The sequence below is a fragment of the Malurus melanocephalus genome, unplaced genomic scaffold (genome assembly GCF_030028575.1).
Source record: "Malurus melanocephalus ecotype Western Australia unplaced genomic scaffold, MMel_1.1 scaffold_103, whole genome shotgun sequence".
NCBI classification, from domain to species: Eukaryota; Metazoa; Chordata; class Aves; order Passeriformes; family Maluridae; genus Malurus; species Malurus melanocephalus.
This window is the reverse complement of record NW_026623335.1, coordinates 700,108-724,351: the sequence shown is the minus strand read 5'-3', so window position 1 is coordinate 724,351 and position 24,244 is coordinate 700,108. Positions and strand designations below refer to the sequence as shown.

The window sequence follows — 24,244 nt, the reverse complement described above, 5'->3', positions numbered from 1 at the left end:
CTGAAATCAATAGGGAGTGCACATGGTAAGGAAGACATTATTTATTTTAGTTTACTCTAACAAGGATGTAGTTGGGGTATGAAAGTTTTTATTACAAAAGGCTTTGAGCAGTTGCCTTACTTATTAAACAGTGACCTCTTGAGTGATTTCCTCACAAAACATTTTACAGTGTTCCTCATGTAAGGTTTGAGRTTTTTCACCTTTGAGGGACAGTGGCTGGGGAAAGGCACAGAGGTAATCTGTAAATATTTTTCTGAGAGGCATGATGCTTTCTGTTGGGTTGTATGATTCCTCCCTCTGTCAAACTTTGCCTGCCTTAGTTTGGGCCTGGAAGAAGCTGCATATCTATTTTAAAAAAATGCAGCAGGACCATGCTTAGTTTCTGCACTTATTCTTCTGGGTTTAAAGCGTTGATTTCCAACTCTTCTGACTGCAGGGTGGTAGACTCGAAATTTGCTGCTGGTCCAGGGGAGCATGTAGGTCATTCTGTCAGTCTGTTACAGTTTTGGTATAAAACTTACATAATCAAAAGAAAACACTTTTTGAACAACTTGAGTTTATTTCTTCTGTAATTAATGTCAAACATTGAAATTTATTAAGGCATTTAATAGTATTTTCCTTCTGCAATAATTTTGCTTGCACTGTGAGAGAAGACTTGTGAAGTTTTTAGAGTCTATAAAGATCTTGCCAGCCCTCTACTAGTATTTTTCTTGGGAGAACTAAATGTAATCAGACGTCCCTAATCAAAAACGGCTCTGCTTTAGGCTCTGAGTTTCATTGATCTGCTTTTGGGGAATTTTATTTTGGTTGGTTTATATTGTTTTGCCTTCTTGGATGGCTTTTTTTTTTTTTTTTTTTTTTTTTTTTTTTTTNTCCTGGTTTCTTTGTTGTAGAGCTAAAGGAGGTAGTCTACTGCCCAGCTTCCTTGCTCTGTAGTCTGCTGAGGCTCTTGTCCTGTCAATGACACAAGGGAATTTTCTAATAGGGAAGTGTAGGATGGAAAGGAATTTGAGAGTCTGAATAGCCTTCTGAAGGAGTTTGCCTTTATAGAAGGAAACTTTTGGAGAATCAGCCCCTAATTCAGATACACYCTTTAGGAGACTAGGGGCTGTGGAGCAGGAATATTTCCATGCCACCCAGGTGGTGGCTACTCTAAACCCCTTAACTTAGTGGAAGAGAGAGTGATCTGTTTTTGTTTTGCAGTAGCGTGTGATTCCTTTCCAGTTTGAGATACCCACTGTAAATACTTTTGCGTGTCTTGCAGGTCTGGTGTGAAACAAATTTGCGAAGGTGCATCAGTGACTTCCATCGATTTATTTGCGAGATGTGTAACAAGGCATTCCCCATGCTTTCGGCGCTCAAACTGCACACAGAAACTCATGTGGTGGATCAGGGAAAAGACAAGCACAAGCCACAGTCCACGACCCTACCCGGTGAGAACCCAGACCAGAAAGCCTTCATGGCATCCTTGGGCCTGCAGTACACCAAAGACATCAAGCTTGTCAAGCAGGAGGACAATACACAAGACGAGGTCCAAGAAATGCGGCTCAGAGCACTGAAGAGTAACCTACCTCAGGAACCCGGCAGCACCAGCCTGCTCAGTCTTTCTCCTCTGGAAGCTGCCTCCATGGGAGGGTCATTTTCAGTCCTTCCCCCTACAAAAGAAAATATAAAACTTCTCTCACTGCAGCCTTTCCAGAAGGGTTTTATTATCCAGCCTGACAGCAGTATTGTGGTGAAACCCATCTCCAATGAGTCTGCCATTGAGCTGGCAGACATTCAGCAGATCTTGAAGATGGCTTCTTCTGCTCCTCCTCAAATCAGTCTTCCTCCACTTTCTAAGGCACCTTCTGTCCCGGTGCAGTCAATTTTCAAACATATGCCTCCGCTGAAGCCAAAGCCTTTGGTAACGCCCCGAACAGTTGTCGCAACCTCTACACCTCCTCCTCTTATCAGTGCCCAGCAAGCCTCCCCTGGCTGCATCAGCCCAAGCCTCCCACCTCCCCCTCTGAGGCTGATCAAGAACTCAGTGGAGTGCRCCTCCAACTCTCATCTTCCCCAACCAGGAGCCAAATCAAGTCCTTCCTCACAATTGCTCCTCCAACCCAAAGTAGAGCCTTTAACTCAGCATGAGATGAAGACACAGCTGGAGCAGGACAGCATCATTGAAGCTCTCCTGCCTCTGAGTATGGAAACCAAGATCAAGCAAGAAGTCACAGAAGGAGACCTCAAAGCCATCATYGCAGGGGCAGCAAACAAGAAGGCCCCAACCATGAGGAAAGTTTTGTACCCCTGTCGTTTCTGTGACCAGGTGTTTGCCTTCTCTGGTGTCCTGAGAGCTCACATCCGTTCTCACTTGGGTATTTCCCCATATCAGTGCAACATCTGTGACTACATCGCGGCTGACAAGGCGGCGCTGATCCGGCACCTGCGGACGCACAGCGGGGAGAGGCCTTACATCTGTAAAATCTGCCACTACCCATTCACAGTGAAAGCCAACTGTGAGAGGCAYCTGCGAAAGAAGCACCTCAAAGTGACCAGGAAGGATATTGAGAAGAACATTGAATATGTCACCAGCAATGCTGCAGAGATGGTGGATGCTTTCTGCTCCCCAGACACGGTGTGCAAGCTGTGTGGGGAGGACCTGAAGCACTACCGGGCCCTCCGCATTCACATGAGGACTCACAGTGGCTGCCAGAAGAAGAAGCCATTCGAGTGCAAGGAGTGTGGCACAGCRTTTTCGGCCAAGAGGAATTGCATTCACCACATCCTCAAGCAACACTTGCACGTGCAAGAAAAGGAGATTGAGAATTACATCTTAATGGTGGACTGCAGCGCCCAGGAAAGCCAGACAGACCCTTCTTTATTGGAGGACAGCACTTACATGGACCACAAGCCCATGACGCCTTTCCTGGAGCCACAAAATGGCTTCTTGCTGGCAACATCATCTCACGTTTCCATCAAACGTGAACCTGTGGGCAACTTCCCGATGGATTTTGATGAGCCGTTAGATTTCTCTCAGAAGAGCAAAAGCCTGAGTGCTGTGCAAGTGAAGCAGGAGAACCTGTTCGGCTCTTCTCTGTCCCTTTATGACTGTTCCATGGAGCCTATCGACCTGTCCATCCCCAAAATCCTGAAGAAGGATAAAGATGATGCCCCCTGTCAAGAGTTGGCTGCTTCTGGGAACAGTGATAAAGCCTATAACTGTCTGCAGTGTCCTTTGGTTTTTGGTGCCAATGGGAACTCAGAGACAAACCGGGGTGTCAGACATCCCCAGCCACTGAAAGGTTCATTGCATTTGACTGTCCCGATCATTTCCCCAGCTCTCCCTGGCAATTCTGCCTTGCTGAGACCTCTGAGGCCTAAACCACCACCACCACCTCTCTTGCCAAAGCCTTCAGTAACTAAAGAGCTGCCACCATTGGCTTCCATTGCACAGATCATTTCTTCTGTGTCTTCTGCTCCCACTTTACTGAAAACAGAGGCTGCAGATGCCAGTCCCAAGGCAGTGAGCAGCTCTACTGGGTGTGACAAATCAGGGAACGCCAAAGCTAAAGTGACAATCGTGACCACCGTTCAGAGAGACGCCAGCCTGCCCAGTGACCTGTCTCAGGCTTGTGATCCAGAGCAGTCTCCCGTTGCTGATGCTGGGTTGACTAAGAAAAGAGGTAGAAAGAAAGGAACAAAAAATAAGCCTAAACTTAGCAGTAATGTGGATCTGGAGTCAAGTGGGGAGTTTGCCAGCATAGAGAAGATGCTGGCTACCACAGACACTAACAAATTTAGCCCGTTTCTGCAGTCCACTGACAATTTCAAGGAAGAAAGCGGCAGAAATGGAACAAGTGAGGATGAGAAGGAAACTGCCAAGGATAAGCTGCTGAGAGGGAAGAGGAACGCTTATTCAGACTGTCTGCAAAATATCCCCTGTCCTTACTGTCCTCAAGTCTTTCCATGGGCAAATGCCCTGCAGCGGCACATGCTCACTCACACAGGTAAGACTGCTTTGTGCTCACAGTAGATTGGAAGGTCGTTCCCAAAGGTTGTTTGCTATGGAAGGGCCTCTCCATAGAGGAATTTTCCTTTCTCTGATATCTGAATTGTATTCTTCATTATTATTTTGCTAATCCCTAGCTGTTGCTGTTGCATAATGGTGGTGGTAGAATTTTCAGAAGTGGAATAATCTCTGTGCCTTCGAGTATCAGAGGGTAAATAAAAGTGCTAATACTCATTTGACTTCAGTGGCATAACTTAGCGTAGCTGGAAAAAGACTCAGGTTTCAGTTGTTCTGTTATTATTGTCTTGTCTTGAAGGGGAACATGTGTGTTGAATATTTCATTGTGCCTTACGTGGTTTGTTTGTCTGCTTCTGATGGCTGTTTGTCTGCATCAGTAATGATAAAAAGATCTCTAAAAATGGGAGCCAGTAAGTGTAGAACTGTGTCAGGAAAATAAAATAATAGAGTGGTTTTTTTCCTTGCGGTGGCTTTTATTTGACAGATCAAAGAGGGAGGATGCGAGAAACTGCTCATCCTGAGCATTATGTAATAGCTTGCCTCTAGGAAAAGTTTCTCCTCAGAGATAGATAGACAACTGAAGGTGGGCACATGCCCTAAGGTGTGGAGATGTGTATGGAATCTCTAGTGTTGTGCCGCTGTGTGAGTAACCTCAGACCTGGTGTAAACAAAAAGAGGAATTGGGTATGGAGATTTATTCTAGGTCTGGGGTTATTTTTCATTCTTGACTATAAAGGAAGTACTGCTTTGAATGCTGTGCTGATTTGAAGTTCACTCATTCTTCCACCCACACTGTAATAAAGTAATTAGTAGATTCTCATCCTGCTTGAGAGAGAGAGGACAAAGCTCTACTTGCAGTTGCTCCCTTTTAAGTCAGTCACAGTTGTTGATATTATTTACTTCATTATGCATCTTGACTTATGGCATAAAGAATAAAAATCAGGGATTTTTTAAGAAACATAGGGGATTTGAGTATAGCCTTATAAAAGTTTGGGGTTTTTTTTTAAAGAAATTGAGGTTTCCTGAAGTGACTGATTCATGTGTGTGCTAAAGAGGGAAACCTGAAGAGGTAAAAGAGGTTAGCTAAGAGGTTTAAAGGGAATCTGAGCTGTGGACCAGTCCCATTACAGTTTGCTCTGGGTGACACGAGGACATAACTTGGAAGGTATCAGTGCAACAGTGAAGCTATTGTTTTCTGGTCCACAGAGACCAAATTATTTCATCTTATTAAGCATACAGTTTACTTTCAATGTTGAAGGAGAGCTCTTTACTCGTATCTGAATTGTTTTCCAACACCCTGGTCTCCAAAAAAAATACATAGTTACTGAAGAATTGTTYGTGAGACAGAAAACAATGGAGAGGCTTTTCCCAGACTAAGAGGTTTGACCTGCTTATTGATGGCAGACTTCCAAGGTAGCAGCATTGGTGTAAACCCTTAATGAAGACAGGAAAATGCACTCAGCCATGAATTATAGTGGTAAAACTTGTCTCCCTTATGACCACCAGGCTTGGAAGGAGACACCGTCCTTTTAGAAAGCCTGCGCTGCAGTCCCCAGAAGGAGGACAAGCCGCTGTGACCGTAATAAGTCTGGATCCTCACCACAGATACAGGATTTTTGGTGATACTACAGCAGTGGCAATAGTCAGATTCCAACTGGTGTGCTCTGGCAGTGATAATACTGAGTTCTTCTCTAGTCATCATCTCAGTGTTGAGAGAGACTTACGGGGAGGACTATCCCACAGCAAGCTTTGGCTGGCCTTGGGACATCTGCTTTCAGGTGGCATGAGCATTCTCTTTCTAACCTGGGAGTATCCAGCAGCTCCCCTGTGGCAACAGTGTCAATGAGACCTACTGGAGGGGAGAGGGAAAAGTAAGCTGGGAAGGTGGAAGAAATTTGGGCCACAGAGGCGGTACCAAAGTCAGCTCAAGGATGCGTTCAGGTGGAGCGAGCCGTGTGTTTTTGTGGTAGGTGTCAGGTGCTGGTGGAATGCAAGGAGTTTGGCAGCTCTGTGGTAGATGCAGCAGTTTTTTGGCTTTATCTTCTGGGTGGGCAAATTGGTTTTCTTGTGGAGAAATCTACAGTGTTGTAGTGCAGCGCAGCGTTCCTGTCCCCACCTATAGCACAGGCAGGGACTTGTTAGATAGCTCTGCTTTCTAAAAGGAGTTAAGAAAAAAATCTGTTTGCTAATCTTATTGAAAAGAGAAAAGGGGAACTTTATTATTGCCTGGGCCTGATGGCTGCTCCCTGACCTGGGTAGAAAAAGGACTAACAGGCTGATGTGAATGGGATAGATGAGAGTCCTGGTGATCTGCTTCCAAAGTGTGTATGTTGGATATGTGATCCATAGGCAATCACAGTAGGCAGGCTGGTCTGTATAACACTGCTATCAAAACCCCCCAAAGTAGTTGTTTGAGATAAAAAGCAGCAGCCATTCTACATCATTTGTAGGTAAGTTGTTGTTATTGAGATATARTTCATGTAAGTGGTCTACGTTAGGATGAGGAAAAGGTATATAATTTTGAGTATGTAAGTGTTATCTGTGTATTGTGAGTTTTGAACTGATGCATTCATACAGACATAAAAAGATTTTTGCAGATGTGTCTTTCATGTTCAATAAAATTTCAACACAGAGGCCTCCTTCCATTTGACGTCAAGATCATATTTCCCTTCTGTGAAAGTGCAAAAATGCACATGCTACCAGTAACCCACATCCCTCATGTGACCAGAAGGCTCTCTTGTGGAAGCTTTTGCTCTGTTTATCCTTGCCTCAGCACCAGTGTGTGTGTTTTTTTTAAATTCAAAAAACCATTTTCATGGAGAAGCATAYACCTTCCTCAGTGGTTTTTGTTTTAATGTTGAGCCCACAAGTGGACACTGGGAATTTGGCACAGTTTAGTTTTGCACAGTGCCTTACACAGTAGTTGTGTTTTGTTTGAACATGCTTGAACACTTGCTTTTAACACTTTCTTTCTCTTGATGTCTTTACTGTATAATTTGCTTTTCTATGTTCAACGTGCTTTGCCTTTGTTTTCTCCCTTCCCTTCTGCTCTTGACTTTCTTAAATTCTCAGAACAGTRACTCAGATGTGTCCTGCAGGTGATGCAGTTGATTTTGCAGTTGTTTTTATAGRGTGCGAATCAGGCTAGGTTCAATATAAAATTACAGTGATGGTCTTTTTTAAGCACTAGTTTGCTATAGATATCCTAATTGGTTTGCACAGAATCTCTTGAGCATATTTTCAGAGGGGTGCTGGCAGGTCTTACTTGGCCCAAGTTTAAATTTTCTAAAAAGTGAGATTTAATGGCAGAGGATATTTTTTTGTTTTGTTTTGTTTCATTTTGCTGCTGCAACAGGAACAAACTGTACAAGGAAAGATCGATAAAAAAAAAAAAAAAAAAAAAAAAAAAAAAAAAAAAAAAAAAAAAAAAAAAAAAAAAAAAAAAAAAATAGAATACTGTTATATCTAGCCCATGAACTTGGATGTTTCCTGTTGATTGGAGTCACAAAAAAAAAGGACTGAAGGCATTTTTATTCTTTACTTGTATGATTAAAGTCAAAGTGAAATTGTAAACATCTTTACTTTGCAATAGTTGTAGTTRCCATGGTGAATAATGTGTTTCTGCTAGGACAGCAGTGGCAGGAGATGCCTTAAGGACTGGTCTTACATGCTATGATTATTCAGATGACCTTTTATATTGAARAAGACACCCTTCAAATGACTGGCTTCATGAAATGTCCAGACTAGACTAGTCCTGTTGTGCTGCTAACCAAAATTTACAGTCAGTCCCAAGTCAATATTTAGGCCCAGATGTATTTTAATACAGGCCATGACTATTCATATGGAAAAAAAAATAATTGAAAAAATCAAATCGCATTGACTTTTTAGGTTACCTTCCAGTGAGTAAGTATATTTTGTCAGGAGAGCAGTTGCCTTTAAGGGACAAATGCAGAGAAAAATGGTCTTTTGTGTGTTCTGGTTTTGTGCCTTTAAAGGTGACATTTTTGGAAACCAGTCTGGTTTCAGGGTGGGAGGATTGGAGTGTGCGCAGTAATCAGAATTTTTGTTTAGGTTTTGAGACCTCCAACTAGGATATCTGTATGGAAAGAAAAACATTTTATCTGTTGCAGGTATTGGTTTCTATGACAAATACTTGATTGATACAAACATTTTAAAGGCTGAAAAGATGAGAAAATTGTGACCTGAGATGCAGGTTGAGTTTCAAGTAATTAATCCTTCGTTAATCCTGTCATTGCATGCTTGAAAAGTAATGTGGAGAGGAATTGGGCTATCCTGAAGCAAAAGGATTTCTGCTCAACTTTGAAGTTTCATATTTGCATTGTGAATGAAGCCAGATAGAAGTGCAAAAAGTGGTGGTATTTGTAGCCATAAATTTATGGTTTAATTAGCAGGCATCTAAAGAGAAAGTGTGACTTGAAAGTGTACAAAAAGCAGTACCATGATGCATCTAAATTAAGAGAAAGAAGCAGCTCTTGAGATGTCTGCGAGATGTGGGGAACCCCTGGTACGAGTTGAGATGTTAACTAGAACAGAACCAACTTTGGGAAGATGAAAGTGAGAGAGATACTSACAGTGTTGAATCAAAGAGGCTGCTGGCTGTGGCAGGCGGTGGGCGGTGTGTGCGTTTTCAGAGGTTTTGGGTGTGAGGTACAAGGTGTGATAGGGGCTGCTCTCCTGTTACAAGTAACTAACCTCTCGATCTCTTTCTTCATCACAAAGATGTCTTGCTGGATTGCTTTGCACATTACATTGCATGATCCTGGCTTTTCTTTCAACTTTTCTTGTCCTCAGTCCCTTCTCAGGGATAAATGTTCTAGTCATTTAAATGAATTACAGACATGAAAATCTTTCTCCTAAGGGAAAATAATTWATTGCTTATTCAACATATGGGACTTGCTTTCACTGAAGTCAGTGGAGAGGTGCCCTGTGGCTTTGATGGAAATTGTGTCAAATTCACGTAGGTGACAGGCTTTTCCAGAGAAAGCCTGCTGTTGGGGAGCTTGCAGCCAGGATATTGTGGCTGGTCACCAAGCAATAACAAAGGAAGAGGAAGAAAACCAAGGAACTTTCACATTATACTCAAGTGATCTTGTGTGAGGCCAGAAGCCTATTGCCTGTCAAAAATGTGGTGTCATTTCTACCTAATCTAGCAGAATTTGAACAAACTTGGAGTAGCCAGCTGCTGCCTGAGGAGAAGCAGGCTTATCCCACAGTGTGAGGAAGAGGATAATGGATATCAGGGTGGCACATGTAGCTCAGAACAGCAAGGCCAAGTTGTATTTGGTCAGGCTGAATGCTGCACACAAGCAAAGCATAGGGATGTGAGATGTGCCCTTCCAGGCTGGAGCAGTGGTACTGCTGTTGGATGTGCTATTGAGTGTGAACATGTGGACACGGCCACTTCCTCCAGCCTGCTGCTCTTCGAGCTCCTCAGCATCCCTCATTAGGGTTGTGTGTTCCAGGCACATTCCTACCTGCTCCCTCTGCTACCTGTTTATGGAGCTGCTGTCTGCAGGTCTCTCCAGTGGTTTTCTGAACCTGCTGATTCAGTCTGGTTTTAATTTGGCTGCTGCTACAGGCCAGGCAGTGGTCCTGGAGAGACATCAGTGATGGCTTTGAGTCCTTCTGCCTGAATGAACCTGCCAGCTCTATACTGGGCATCACATAGGCAAGGCTTAGACTGTTCTACTTTGTATTAACCAGCATTGAAGCTCTCCTGCCATCATACTGCCCCTTCTGTCTTGACAGTAGTGAAAGAGTTTGGGTGTCAGATGATGGAAGGCTTCATTGTAGGCAGGTGAGTGGCCAGCAGCTCACGAAACCAAGGCTGAGCACTCAGGGTTTACAGTGCTGACCAAATGGGATGGGTGCAAGAAGGAGGCTCAGCAAATGGTGGTGCACATCCCTTGCCTGAAAACTGCTTTTACAAGAGCTGTTSCTCAAAGTTAATTCACACCTCTGTCGGAACAGCATCACTTTGTGTCAGTTTGAGTTGGTTTCATGGGAGAATTGTTGAAGTAACAAATCTAAAAGCAACAAGAAGTTTGCTCTGTGTTTCAGGGTAGTTAAAATTACAAATGAGTTATTACTCTCAACCTCAAGGTAGCTGCTGATCAGATTGCACAGTGTGCACAGGATTTTCTTCTTACGTCTCAATGCACCAGTTCATTTGGGAAAGTCTGCTGCTGTCTTGCCAGCCCCTCTCATCCTTTCTTCTTTTGATACAGCAGGTTGCCTTGCACTGATTCAAATGTGGTAATACAGGTCTCAGTACTAGTTTGGCATTGCAATCCTCCATGCTGGGGACCTGTTATGACACGATTTGATCTTGCCTATCATGAAGAGACGAAGTTGCCTTGTTACCATGTTARCAGCCTGTAACTTCAGCGGTATCTGAGGTGTCACGTGGGCCCATCCTGCCTATGCAGACAGCAGATGGCTACAGCGTGTCATGTTATGACATGATCCCCTCCTAGAACAAAAGTCTGCAGAAATGGCTCTGAAAGTGCTCACCYCTGATAGTTTTCACAGCAAAATAAAACTGAAATGTCCTACTTGAGTCAATTGAACACTTTCTTTATAGTCAGAGGGGTCCTGAAGCAGCTCAGCTGTTCAGTGGGGTGAGGAAGGATTTCCGAAAGTATTTCTAAAGCCGCTCAGATGAGCGCTGGGGCAGCATGTAGGGTGGGTACGACTTGGGTGCAAGCAAGGGAGATGTTGTTCTCAGCAGCTGGCGCCAGGCTGGTCAGAGTGGTTCGACCTGACCCCGGCAGACAGAGCCTTGGGCCATGGTTGGATAACACAAAGCACTTATTGGCAGTACTGGCTCAACCTGTTCCCAACTGTTCATCCCTGCAGCTGTAGCTGACCCAGCTGCCCAAAAAATTTAAAGGGCAAGGGGAGGGACTGGCAGTCAYGAGATCAGTTCCCGGATCTGGCTGGCAGTACAGCTCTAAAGGAGCACATTGATGCAGCTGAGGTGTGGAGCTGGCAGCATCTTCTGGGAGGCACTGGGATAGATGCTGTTGAAATTGGCTTTGCTGTCAGTGCTTTGTGTCTAAATAGCAGCTTTAGGCAGCGAGGAGGGAGCCCAGATCCGATGGTGCACACRGTTATAGTTACCACGTGCACTTTACAGCACAGCTTAGCATTTATAWCTGGCTTCACCAAGCAGTGGTTAATCACGGTTCAGAATCATTCAACAGCTTTGRACCTGTGGTCTCCCTCCATTGTCCAAGAAAAGGGGATTGCCAAACCTGTGGAAGTAAATTAAGAATTYGAAACTGTGTAAGTTTAAATGGGGKGGTTTCTTTTGGTGCGGGCTTTAAAAGGTGGGTAAGCAGCATGCTCAGGGCTCAAATGCAGAGTCCTTGTGAKGGCCATCCTTGGAAGTGAGTAGTCATCTAGATTTCACTGTATGCCAGAAGGAAAGGGCTCTTTCCTTGAATGAAGAGAGAATACTTGGATGGTGTTTGGTCAGCCATAAATGAAGCAAAACTTTAGGATGAGGTGTAAGACAGGAAGTGTAGTTCTATAGAGTGTTGCTGGGAAGAAGTTTATAGAGGATTTCTTTTGGTCTTGTTTTAAACCAAAACAAAAACAGGATGGTGCTTTTGAATATGATTCAGAGATGAGGAGGCTGTGTGTAAGTGATGGGACTTGCACATATCCTTACTACATGGAGAGGAGAGGAATGGTCTAAAGCACCTGAAGCACACTGAGGACATTTTGCCCAACTCACTGCAGTCAGACCAGGGGAGAAATGTCCTGGCAGAGAGGCATRCAACAAGGAAAATGTGGAGCAGCTTAATGAATTGCCCACTTTCATCATGTTAAAATCAGCCCTGCCTTTGACTCCCTAGGGCTGTCTGAATTCTCCCTTCTTGCAACAAAATACCGTTKACAGAGATGTGGGATAGGAATGGGGTAAGGGATTATATCTTACATAATAGAGAAGGAGAACTTGCTAAGGAAAGATCGCTTTCATAAAGAGACTTGCCCCTAACGTGAGAGGGCTGAACACAACTGTTCTGTGCTAACTAGGCAAATATTTACAAAGTAAGTATACTCAACAGTGAATTTTCTGATTAGCATTTAGCAGAATTCATCTTTGCTCTAGATATCTGCCACACTGTGATCCCTCCAGAAATCATGTGAGCCCTGGAAATAGAGGGGGACTTTTTCCAAACTCTTGTAGCTGTCTGTGCCTCTGACCTACATTTGTGGGTACTTCTTAGAGGACAAAGGGCTTGAAATAATATGTTCAATGTCAGGCAAAGTTTAACAGCTGCTCTAGAGCCAGAGCTCAGGGTAAACCAAGAGTTATTTGCTGCTGAGGGTGGTCCCGAGTGCTAGAGCTGTTGTATGAAGATACTGAGGAGATGGAGTTTAGCCTGCTGGTTGTATTGTCAGCTCTGCATCAGACTGGCTTTCTGCTGAATGGTGCAATTCTCCACAAGCTCAAAGTATCGGTATTCCCCTTGCTCCCTTCAGTGGAGATTCTCCCATGGAAGGTGCAGTCAGAACTAGTCCTGAAAACTTTTGTTTGTGACTTCAGCTGCTCTGTTGAAGGTACTGGGTAATCATACCTTGTGTTAAAGACAAAAAGTGGTTTTTATTCCCAGAATAGGTTTTCTTCTTTTTCCCCAGGTATATTCAGTTCTGCTTACTGTAAATAGTCCTTTTCTAGCTTGGGTATTTTCATTTCACAAGGCATGGAGATACAACTGAAGCTTTCTCAACTGTGGGCTGATTAAATGTTTAACTTTTGTGTTTGCAGGTGATGTAATGAAGGTGGCTGAATTTTAGTATTTACAATGTTTACAATAAAAATGGACAAAGATAGCACCCAATATTTTGCGAGTTGACTCTGCACGTTTAAAAGATGTTCTCCAGTTTGTGGGTGGAAGTAGAAGAAACATTGTGTGTGGGTCCAAAAAACCGACACCCAAATTTACTAGAACTGCTACCATCTAGTGGTGGCTGCTTCTATTGCAGAATATAAAACAAGCTGGGGTTATTTCAGTTAATGTAGGGAAAATAGTAAATCATCAGCTCATCTGACTGATAATGCCAACTGCTTGCACCATATCCATTTCCAGTGCTCTGTTTGCTCCAGTTTTGAGGATTATTTATGCGATAGGTTTTCTAATGCTTCTCTTGAGATGTTAGGAATGTTTGTCAATAAACACTTGCTTTAGCAACAAAATATTTTTCTTTATATCCTGTTTTGTCTAATAATGTCGTAGCATCTCAAGCTTTATTCTCTATTCTACCATAGTTCCAGGAAAAAAAAATACAGGAAAAAAGAATCAAACCTGCAAGCTCTCCACCTTGATCTGTATCTACTCTTCTATCTAAATTTTTTTTGCATTTGGTGTCACTCTTCATTATTGTGTTTGCATATGTAGGAAAGCAGTTCCCTTCTCTTTCTCTTTCTTGCCACCAATAAAAGATTAAGTATAATCTTCTGACTGGGCTAACCAAAGACTGAACTTGATTTGTAAATAGACTTCAGCAAAAGAGTTTTTTCTTCCCACAGTTCATAGAAAAAATTATTTTGGCTACATCTATATAGTGGTTTCTTTCATGCGAGCAGAAAAGTTTTCGGATTCTCAGATGGRGTCCATGAGTTTTTTTTGATGAATATATCTCATGAGAAGTTCTTTTTTTCCCCGGCAGCTGACGAGGCAGCCACTGGGTTACTGGTGGTTGTTCAATGTCGCCTTCTTCCCTATRTCCTTACCTCGCTGCTCTTCTCTTTCTCCCTTATCCTGCGCATCTTTTTTTGACTCCATTRTCAGAATTGAGATCTTCAAATAGTGTCACCTTCTTCTCTTCATTTTGGGGAGTGACACAAACTCTGATTGAAGATGACAAGGTAACATCTTCTGCTCCCATGGTTGTTGAAGTAACAGTAGGTGGGAGCCTTGACAAGTGGATTTCTCCACTCATCCTCTTGATTCACCAAGTGTAAATATCTGTGAGATAACAAATGGACCGGAAAGCATTTTACAGCCTTAGTAGGTGAAAGATGGGAAAGGGGCAAAAGAAACACCAGGCTTTTCCCGTGCATCCTGTTTCCCTCACTGCCTGGAGTCAAGTGACTGCTCTGCAACATAAATCAGCCAAATTCTGGAGATGGGAATTACCCATTTGAGAGAAGCTCAGTCTCACTGGAGGGATGTTTCCTCAGATTTGAAGGCTCAGTCAAAATTCTCCTTGTGTAAGATACAAACCTGCTGGAGTTGTGTGGCCAGCAGAATTTCTGTTGCTGCAAGGGGAAYGTAAGCAAGAAGAAAACCGTAGTGCAGGCCAGGCCTAACCTCCACTGGAGTGGATGAAGCAACTGCCAGTGCAAGACTACCCTTGCATTCATCCCTTGCTCTGCAGGAGAAATCCTGCCCCAGATTGTCTTCACTGCCATTGTGCTTACCACACACCTTCACAGCTCCCCTGCTGCTGTTCCAGTTCATTGGAAGCAGAGCTGGGCTGATTMTCACCCTTCACCAGATAACCATGATTTGTGCGAAGCAGCTCACTTTTTCACCAGCTGCAGAACCAACYGTACAGGTTGGGGATAACCAGAGAGCAGTCAGCTAGTCAGGAACTGCTGCTTTACGTGAAGTAAAGTTACTTATGAAGTTTCCTAAGGGGCCTGTGAAACTCCTTCTCGACAAGGAAAAGGGCAGGTCTGGTTTGTGCAGGTGAGGAGGAAGAGCGCTCCCCTGAGCACGAACACGTGTCAACATGTCCCGGGCTATGTCACTACCTGAGTGTTGGATGTGTTCCTTCAGGGTTGCCAGGCCAGCTTCAGAAGAGAAGGCCTGTGTAGATCCGTGTTCCCAGGGTCTGAAGTGGGCTTTGCCCATTGTGAAGGCACATTGTTAAACTTAGGAGTTTGTTTTTCTTGATGTCAGCCTCATCTGTTTGCCTGTGTCAGTACACCACTTACTGGGGACCACCTATCCCTTGTAGTGTTTTCTGTTGTGTACAGGAAAATGTAGTTGCATGCCAGGCATGCAAGAACAGTATAACAGTTGGGAAGGGRCCCAGGGCACACAGGAGAGAAACTGAGGAGATAGAGTTCAAGTACAATTCACAGAAAAGTTAGTACACTGTAAGAAAAATAATATATTTCTGGAAATACTAGAAGCAGAAGAAGAAAAAGTTAAGGAAAAACTGGAAAATCATGCATGATATATGATGTTATATATCAAAGTTGGGGCTTCTGAATTTAGAGTTTTAAGAYATACTGGTTTTGGCTTGCTCTTACCTTGAGTGCCCCTCATGGATATTTTCCTTACTCACTTAGCTTCTGATATTTCATGTTGAAAAAACAGGGAAAAAGTCTCTCTTTATCCACAGTTTTCTGTTTGGTCACTAAAGAGTTACAGAATAACTCTGGGTATGATTAAGAGGAGCTTTCTCCCATCTTGATTTCCTCGTGCTCTTCACTCATCTCCATCCTAACAGAGCTCACATGGTTTCCTGCCCCTCTCTCTAATGAGCCCCCTCTGTGCTGTGCTGGCAGCCTTTCTTTGGCCAAACACACATCCCGTCAGGGGAGCATTTCCTGACCTCGCAGGGGATGAGACAGGGCAGCCCACATCTGCTTTCAGACGTTCCCATCCTCAGATTCTGTAGCCTTATGCACAGATTAGGGCTTGCTTGCGTGTTTTAACGGGCAGATAATTAGAACAGGAATGAACTTTGTGTAATCCACTGTCTATGTAAACAGATCTGTTTTGATTAAAAGGTGAGATTACTTTACACTTCCCCAAGAAAAAGTGTATCAAGAATTGTGCACTATKAAGTGATCATTCTCTATCACCAGAAACACTGCTACGCTTTGACATTTCTTTAATGGCCATTGATTATCACTGGTGAGAGGAGATGGGGTCAGTGCAAGTCATGTTGCAAAACTACATTCAGTCTAATAAGTGCCTGAAAACTATCTTCTTATCTTCTGTTTTTACTCCTTGCTTAGGAAAAAAAGGCCTGTAATAGGAAATTTAGGCAATTTGGGGACAAGCACATGTACTGTGTCAAACAGAGAACTTGCACTGCTCTTCCAGAATTTCTAAATCCCTGTAGTTACTCAGCAGCTCTSGGGCCTGGAGATGAATGTTGAAATGCTGGCTAGGTTGTGGGCTCCCTTTGCTGCATGCTGTCAGTAAGAAGGAGGTGGGGTAGAGGACTTAAAGGAAAGTTTCAGCTTTCAGAAAGCACAGCTTGTGAAGTTCATGTCCTGGAACAACTCCTGGGAAGTGGCATTGGGGATGCAGTTACATGCTGTGCATCAGCAGCAGCTTTGACCTCCAGAGCCAGTCTAGCTTATTTCCTATTTACAAATGCACTGTTTATGTAGAGCTTGGAAGGGAAACAGCTCCAGCCCTCTGTTCTCCTTAAGCACCTTATCTGTTTCAGTTTGTTGGACATATGTTACATCTTCAGCAACATTAATGCTGCAGACAGGTCAGTAAGCAGAGGATACCGTTAAGGACCACATCTTAGGTATCTTACCATTATCTTAGGTAATTTTTGCCTTCTTGTGGGGTAACTGTGAAACAGCAAAGCCTGTTACTACCCCTTGGCTTTATGTTTTGATTCCAAGTGGCGTATCAGAGACTCAGATTGGACAAACTAACTTCTGCATCTTCTACTTTGATGGTGTATACGCAGCTTTTTAAGACAGTTTCTGTGTTATTGTCTACACTAACGGCTCACATTTAATTGTACCAGTTGGTTGCATGAGGCCTTTGCATTTCCTTTGAAAAGCATTTCCTGCTACACAAAAAATAGTTTGATTAATGTTTCATTAATTATTTCAGTCTTATGTTCATGTTTTTCATACATGAGTTTATTAGTAATACATCCGTGTGTCTCTGGAATGGTCTGTTTGTGATAGTGATCTCAGCTCTTCTTTGGTGTCTCAGCATGTTGTGTTCTCTGGTTAAAAGTGCTTATGTTAAAAATTATTTCAAGAAGCTGCTGCGATTATGAGTCTATTTTGGAAAAAAAAAAASCATTTTGTGAAAGGTCTTGTATTGTCTTCTTAATTGGGTTCTGTGGTGTTCTGATTTTTCAGCTGTAATTACTAGCCTAGGTCAGACAGGAGAAACAGATGCTGGGGCCCTTGAACACAAGCGATGCCCCTGGGTCCCTGTGCAGGCTCMCCACTGGTAGTTGGGAATTATCGGAGAGCATCCCACTGAAAGTTTCTCTGTTTCCTTGCAGAGAGCCAGGCTGATGCAGAGACACTAGCTACAGGAAACAAAGTCTTGAACCTGACCTATAGAGGGAAGGAGCAGTCAGAGGAAATGACAGAGCTACCAGAGAGTGAGCGTGGCCCCAAGGAGGAGCAGAAGGCTGACTCCCTTCTGGCAGAAGAGGATGCTGAAGAAAAAGTGGATGGATATGAAGAGGGCCCTGAGGAAGATTCTGTAAGTAACAAAAGTCTTGACCTCAATTTTGCCAGCAAATTAATGGACTTCAAGCTGGCAGAGAGTGACCAGAGTGCAGGCAGCAGTTCTCAGACTGAAAGGAAACATGCCTGTGACATTTGTGGCAAAACCTTCAAGTTTGCTGGCACTCTTAGCCGTCACAAAAAAGCCCACATTCGTGAGGACAGAAAGGATGAAAGGAGCAGTGAGGATGAAAGCAAAAGCATTCAGGATGATGCAGGAGCTCCCTCGATGCAGGACTGTGGTCTTGAGCAGGAAGAGTCTCCGTTGGACTTGAAGGTAGTGGAGTCTCCTGTGGACTTTGAGGCAACAGGAAAGGAGAATGAAGAGAGCGAAAGCATCTCTGAGGGGGAAGGCACAGAGAGAAAGTCCACTGAGAAGAGCAGTGATGACAAACCAAAGACTGATGGGGCTAAGAGTACTGCAAAAGCAGACAAAAGAAAGAAAGTCTGTACTGTGTGCAACAAGCGTTTCTGGTCTCTGCAAGATCTGACGCGACATATGCGGTCTCATACAGGTAAGAGGAGGCTTGAGGGCAGAACAGACCATGAACAGGTCTCCCACCAGACTGAGGTGTCTGCTCTGGAGGGGCATAATTGCTGGTGGCACTTAGGTTGGAGACACTGCTTTTAGTCCTACAGGTGTCTTCTCTGCCCCAGTCCCCCATGCTACATAAAAAGCCTATGGAGGGAGCAGGAAGTGCCACCATTGCCTTATCTTCAACTCCCAAACAGYTTTTCCCCATGATTGCTTGCAGACTTTAGAGTTGAGGACAGGTGTGGAGATTCCTGGGCAGCTTCTGATTCCCCTCTTACCAAGTGGCTTTACCTCTTCCCAATACTTTGACCAGCAGTGGAGAAACTTCTCAGTGTATGATGAAACTTMACCTCTGAGTGAAAGTTTAGAGAGAGATAGAAAGAGCCTGGTTTTGTCTGATGAACGGAGCTGAATATGGATAATGTACTGGTGATGTGTGTGACCTGCTGCTTTGGTGGAAGGCAAAGATCCTGTGGGCACTTGGGCAGGGAAGGTGGAACATAGGTAGTGAAACGCTTGCTCMAGTGGCTTGACTCGTCAGTGGGATTGCTTGTGATAGGCAGATTGCAGCAGTACCTTGCAAAAGAGATGAAGCTGTGAGCCAGCTCAAAGAGGAATTAATCCTTTATCCTTATGAATTATGTATTTTACCTGCCAGCAAGGTGCTCTGACATGGGAAAACTGGTTCATTTTGACATTTTGTGTCTTTTGAAGGTGCTCTCTGCTGAAAATGAGATCTTTGTCATTAACAAAATATTTGTGCTATAATTGTCAGTGATTTTTAGAAAACTACACCAAAGAGTGATGCCTGAACTAGACTTCAGCCCTTCTAAATCATAAATATTCACATATTGAGTGCAAAACTGACCCGCTTTCCTCTGGCATTGAACCTCAAGTGAAATGGGACAGGTCCTATTCTTAAGCCTGTTTTCGTACAAGCAGAAGCTTTGGGAAAAGGCCAATATCTCAAGTACTGAGCTTTACCCCCAAATGGTGTGTGCCCATGGACATCCCCATACTCTCTTTTTTAATTGTTTTGATTTAATGCTGGCTTATGTGGGCRTTGTCAGGATGTTTTTTTCTTTCTTACTTGACACTGAAGGATGTTATAACAGAATAGGCGTGGAATGGGAACCTGGCACRGGGCTTTCTTCAAATTTAATAGATGTAACTACGATCGATCTACCCCCACTGTCAGATCAATGTATTTTCAGTTAAGGATTTTGGACCATTGCTGTGGGTTAACTCTCCACCTTGTCGTCTTCCCACTTGTTCAGCCRTATTTGCAAAATGCTGCCAGGTTGCACATTGCTTATACTTCAGTTTTAATGTGTGAGGTTTTTCAAAGATACTTGCAAGGTTTTGGGATTGGTTTACTCAGAAGAGGAACATTTGGGAGACACTGAAGTGTGCAAGAAACCTCTGCCTGCCTAGTGCTTGTCTCATTCTGATGTTCATTGACTCAATGGTATCTTGATGGAATTGCAGCATTCAAAGTCTGTAAGAGGCACAGTTGGAACGGGTGGACAGGTTGGGGTGGGACCTTTGGTTCTTCAGGGCAGACCAGCACCTTGAGGCACTGTKGGTGGTTAGTACTTTGGGGGAATTTTGTCTGTGGGGGTGCGTTTGCTTTGTGTTCCAATGAATTCCTGAATTCTCTCTCTCCACATGTGTCTGGGGCTGACCTGCAGCAGGGAGCCCACATGGTGAGCTGGTTTCACAAAGACTTTTGAGCTCCAGAGATCAACTGCAAACTTTCTCCAAAAAAGCTGCTGACTAAATTAGACAGAATGCTAGTGAGCACCTGGTGCTTATGGTCTTCCTTAYTCCTTAGTGCAGGGCCTGGCCAAGCTTGTAGCTATCTCAAGACAYTTAGTTTGGATACTTCATCTGTGTCATTGGTGATTTACCCCTATTCCTTCTTGCACTCCATCRTCTGGTTTGTTAGTACAGAAACAAAAAACCTGCATAAATGTGATGTTTGATGTAGGTACTGAATTTCCAAAGTACAGAGTGTTTTATGCTGCTTAAAACAAGAGGGAGGGACGTGTGTGACCTCACTGGTGACTTTGTGTTGTAATTCTCTTCCAGGTGAAAGACCTTACAAGTGTCAAACCTGCGAACGGACCTTCACTCTGAAGCACAGCCTGGTCCGTCACCAGCGCATCCACCAGAAAGTCAAAAATGCCCGAAACCACGGGAAAGAGAGTGACAAGGAGGAGACACAGTCGAGGTGTGGAGAAGACAGTGAGAATGAGTCCAGCCACAGTGGCGCCAACCCCATCTCCGAAAGCGAGTGCGATTCTGCCGGGGGCGTTGCTAGCCATTCATCCCTTGTGGGGAGCCGAAATGAGCCCCTGGCCAGCATGGGCATGGATTCCCCCTGCGGAGAGGAGAGGAGCAGCACCTGCCTCACTGAGCCCAGCAAGAGCGTGCAGAAACAGACGGCAAAAGACCAGGAACAGCGGGGCAGCTCCGAGCACGAGAGGCCCTCAGGTTTCATCCAAGACTTGCTGGAGATACACAACGCRCCATCTCCCATGAATCACATCCTGGCCTCCGCAGACAGTGCGCCTCAGCTCTTGGGGGTGGAATGACTTGCTAGGAGGTTGGACCCGTCCCAGCAGGCAAACTGAAGCCAGCAGAGCAAGGTTTCTGGAGTCTGGTTTTGGAAGAGTGACCTTACAGCTACGGGGAGAGTATGGCAGACTGGATGTGGTGCCATATGCCTTTCAGTATAATAATGCAAGAGACTACAGTATATACTGATTTGAGTGCCTTACTACTTTATTAGATCTTTTGGTATTATAGATTTTTTCAAAAATGATTTTAATATTTTAAAGAATTATTTGGAGAGGACCCTTTTTCATTTAAACATTAATGTTACCTTTTGTATTGGTGTGCGTGAGCTTGTTCTTGTATATCTGTGATAGTCGCTGTGTTTGTTCTCTGAGCTGGAAATGGGGCAGTGGGGTGGGAGGCCCTTGGATACCATAGCCAATAACTGGAAGAAAAATGATGTGAATTTCATATGAAATAGTCCGAGGAGATGCAGAGGAGACATTGATTTATTGTTTTTTYTCTCATTAGATGTTCTTGCATTTGCCACATGGTGGAGCATTAAGCCTGTTCCAGGCCTGAACAATGTGGCAGTTGAAGGTGTTCAAAGTGGTTCAAGCCAAAAGCAGGAAACACAAATGAATTTCACCCTCATGCTTGTTTCCACTTTTCAGCATTAGAAGTGGTCTTCTAAATCCTAGGGGTTTTTCTGGCCATCACGGACTGAGCGTGTATACAGAGAAGAGTTACATAGCAACGTAACCTATGGAAATTATGCACCCGCTGTTACATATGTTTGATTTGCTTCAGTATATTATTATTATTTTATTATTATTTTATAAATCCATCAGTTCGCTTGTCTCTGCAGTCAGCAGAAGCCAATGGGCAATATTTGCCCACGGAGATGCGTAGCGCAGCTTGGATCCCGTCTCGGAGTGTTCTTGACTCATCGCTTTCACCAGCTCCTCCTCCTGTTGTTGCAGCTCTTCTACTGTACTTTACATGAAGCCCTTCCTCCGACCGAGCGTGCCGTGGAGGCCGGCGAGGTATCGTCCCCCCGTGCAGGGGCACATGTCCCTCGTGGCGGGAGCGCGCGGGTGTGGGCACAAGTGTGCGACAACGGGGCCAGCGGGCCCCGCGTGCGTGAGAGAGGCACCGCGAGTGCCACGGTGACCTCGCTGCCGCCTCGTCGGTGACAGCCCGCGTCGCTCATAGAGCAAAGTTATTCCGTCTTCCAGTAGAAAGCAAGAGAGAAATGTGAGCCTTACCCTCGTCTTGCTTCTGTCGTGTTCTAGAGCAAGAAAATACTACTGGTAATAAAACTACAGATATACGACATGTTAAAAATAAATAAAATTAATTTTAAAAAAGAAAAAAAAAAAGAAAAGGAAATTCTTCCTGAGATTTTGGGGTTGATGCTTGAAGACTTGAGGAGTGTGTCTAAATTTCATATCAGTAATTTAACCCCTTTAATGCTGGCACCTGGAATTTCTCCGTATGGCTCCTGTTGCCGGCAACAGGTGACACTCCAGCCACCAATATTGAAGGGGTTAAGCAAAATGTATCCTACTGTAGCTGCGCATTTTTAGGAGTGCCCAGCATTTTGTTGTCCTTGTCGTTGTTGTCGTTGTTGTTTGTTAATTGTCCTTCAGTCATGACCTCTGGGACAGACAGAGCCATAATAGCATTGCCGGAGCCTCACTGTGCTATTCCACCACTGCAGCCCCCCAGCCCAGCCCGCACTGTGACCCTCCCTCCTTCCCGCCGCAGAGTTGTTTTTCCTGCTCTCACCAGACATGGAGGAAGTGGGCCTCAGACCCAGTCTATATTATCTAATATATATATCTATATATATCTATATATTAAAAATTCTCGGAAAAATTTCTGGAGACTGAAATCTCACTGTCCAGAATTCAGAGGAAGAGAAATGTTCTTGAGTAATATTCTTGCAAATAGAATAAGAAAAAATGGTTGAGGTATATGTGATTTCTATTTTTTTGTGTTTGTTTTTTTTTTTTTTAATTTTTAAATAGGGATGTTTGAACCAGTTCAGAAACAAAGCTAACGCCAGATATAGATAAATCAATCACAACCAATGATTCATTTGAAACTCTACCCAGGTGCATTCTACTTAATTAAAACCAGTTCACGCATCCCTTAAATTGTTATTACTATTATAATTATAATAATAATTATTATTATTATTTGGGGTATTTTTTGGTTTTTGTAATTTTTTTTTGTTTATTTTGGGGTTGTTTTGTTTTATTTTGATTTTTTTTGCAACTCTCCACACTAAACTGCGCAATACTGTGGGGGAGAAGCCATTACTAAACTATATGCTGCAGAACAATGTAGCAAGTAATTAATTCCCAGCAGCCTGCCGGGACATCTGCTAGCAATAATCACTATTGATTTAAAGCTTTATTTAGCCTTTATCTATATCCTAGTAGAGTATAAGGTCTTGCCACATTTTATTGACATTTTTATTAGTTGAGTTTGACTGAGAACTGTTGCTGTTGTTGGGGTTTTTTTTGTTTCCCCTCCTCCCCCAATATTAAACTGTGAAATTTATAATATGTTTAAACTATGGGTGAATCTTAGGCTTTAGTTTGCATGTTCAGCTAATTTGTCTCTATATGATTTTCGTTTGAATCTTTTTATTTTTTTCCTCTCTCAGGGCTTTTACAAAAAAAAAAAAAAAAAACAAAAACAAAAGAAAACAAAAAATCTTCTAAAATTCTTTTGCCTGAGTTGCAATGGACTTAACATGGAGATAATTCAATCACTACATTAAGCACTTGACTGTGAAAGCGCAAAAAAAAAAAAAAGGAAAAAAAAAAGAGAGAACCTTGTTTGAGGCTGTTGTGAAATAACTTTAGGGGGCTATGTGACAGTCTGATTCCATTTTCAGAATGATTCATCTTCTCTCTCCTCTCTATATGTCTCCTTTCTCTCTCTTCTCTCTCCACGAAGGAAGTTTAATCCTAGTGATTTCATCCCATGCAGGAAACAGTAATAAATGTGTAGAATTCATGTTTTTCTAAAGGGAACTTAAACTGCTGCTATGAATTGTGTACAAGACTGGTTTATGCCACATGAACAGAGAATCACACATTGTTTTGGTACTTTTATTCCTCTTTTTTTCAGTTGTACAGTACTTCCAAATTCAAAGTAAAAAGTAAAACTTGTTCTGTATCAAACCATCTAAGCAATAAAATGTTATATTTAAAAATTATAGGTTACAAAATGGACATGGCTCTTCTTGTGGGTTTGTGGTGACTTGCTCTCAGACTTAGCTCTGCTGGAGGACAACRTGCAAGCCGGAGCTGATCTGTGCCAATGGATCACTGTTCCTCTTCCTTCGGTTGATCTGAGTTTGAGCTGGAGATGATTGCAGCACTCTGAAAACTCATGTTCATTCTGACCGCTGTTTTCTGGTAGCCAGGCCCCTTTGAAACGCTGTTTTTCTCATGGTGCAGTTCYTCAACCAAAGACAGCAGAAAAGTGCTGATTTTCTGGCAAGGCAGCGTTGGGATTCTCTTTCCTTTTCTAATTAATTGTAGCCCCATGGTCACATAKGTGAGCATCCTCCCAACGTGCTGTGGTGATTAATAGTGTTCAAGTCACTTTTTGTATAAATTAAGTAGGA

The 24,244-nt window shown here is 43.4% G+C and overlaps 1 protein-coding gene across 5 annotated transcripts in view; it reads left to right on the top strand.

Moving 5' to 3' along the window:
* RREB1 (ras responsive element binding protein 1) overlaps positions 1 to 23,830 on the top strand; it is a 121,603-nt gene extending 97,773 nt beyond the window's left edge. For 3 of the 5 annotated variants that reach the window (XM_057369124.1, XM_057369125.1, XM_057369126.1), the window contains 3 exons: positions 1,265 to 3,992; positions 17,273 to 18,016; positions 20,128 to 23,830. In XM_057369124.1, the coding sequence (XP_057225107.1) occupies positions 1,265 to 3,992; positions 17,273 to 18,016; positions 20,128 to 20,633 (3,978 nt within the window). In that variant the 3' untranslated portion in view covers positions 20,634 to 23,830. The remainder of the gene's footprint in view (positions 1 to 1,264; positions 3,993 to 17,272; positions 18,017 to 20,127) is intronic. The other 2 variants (XM_057369128.1, XM_057369127.1) reach the window with 2 other exon arrangements.
* The last annotated feature ends 414 nt before the right edge of the window (positions 23,831 to 24,244 follow it).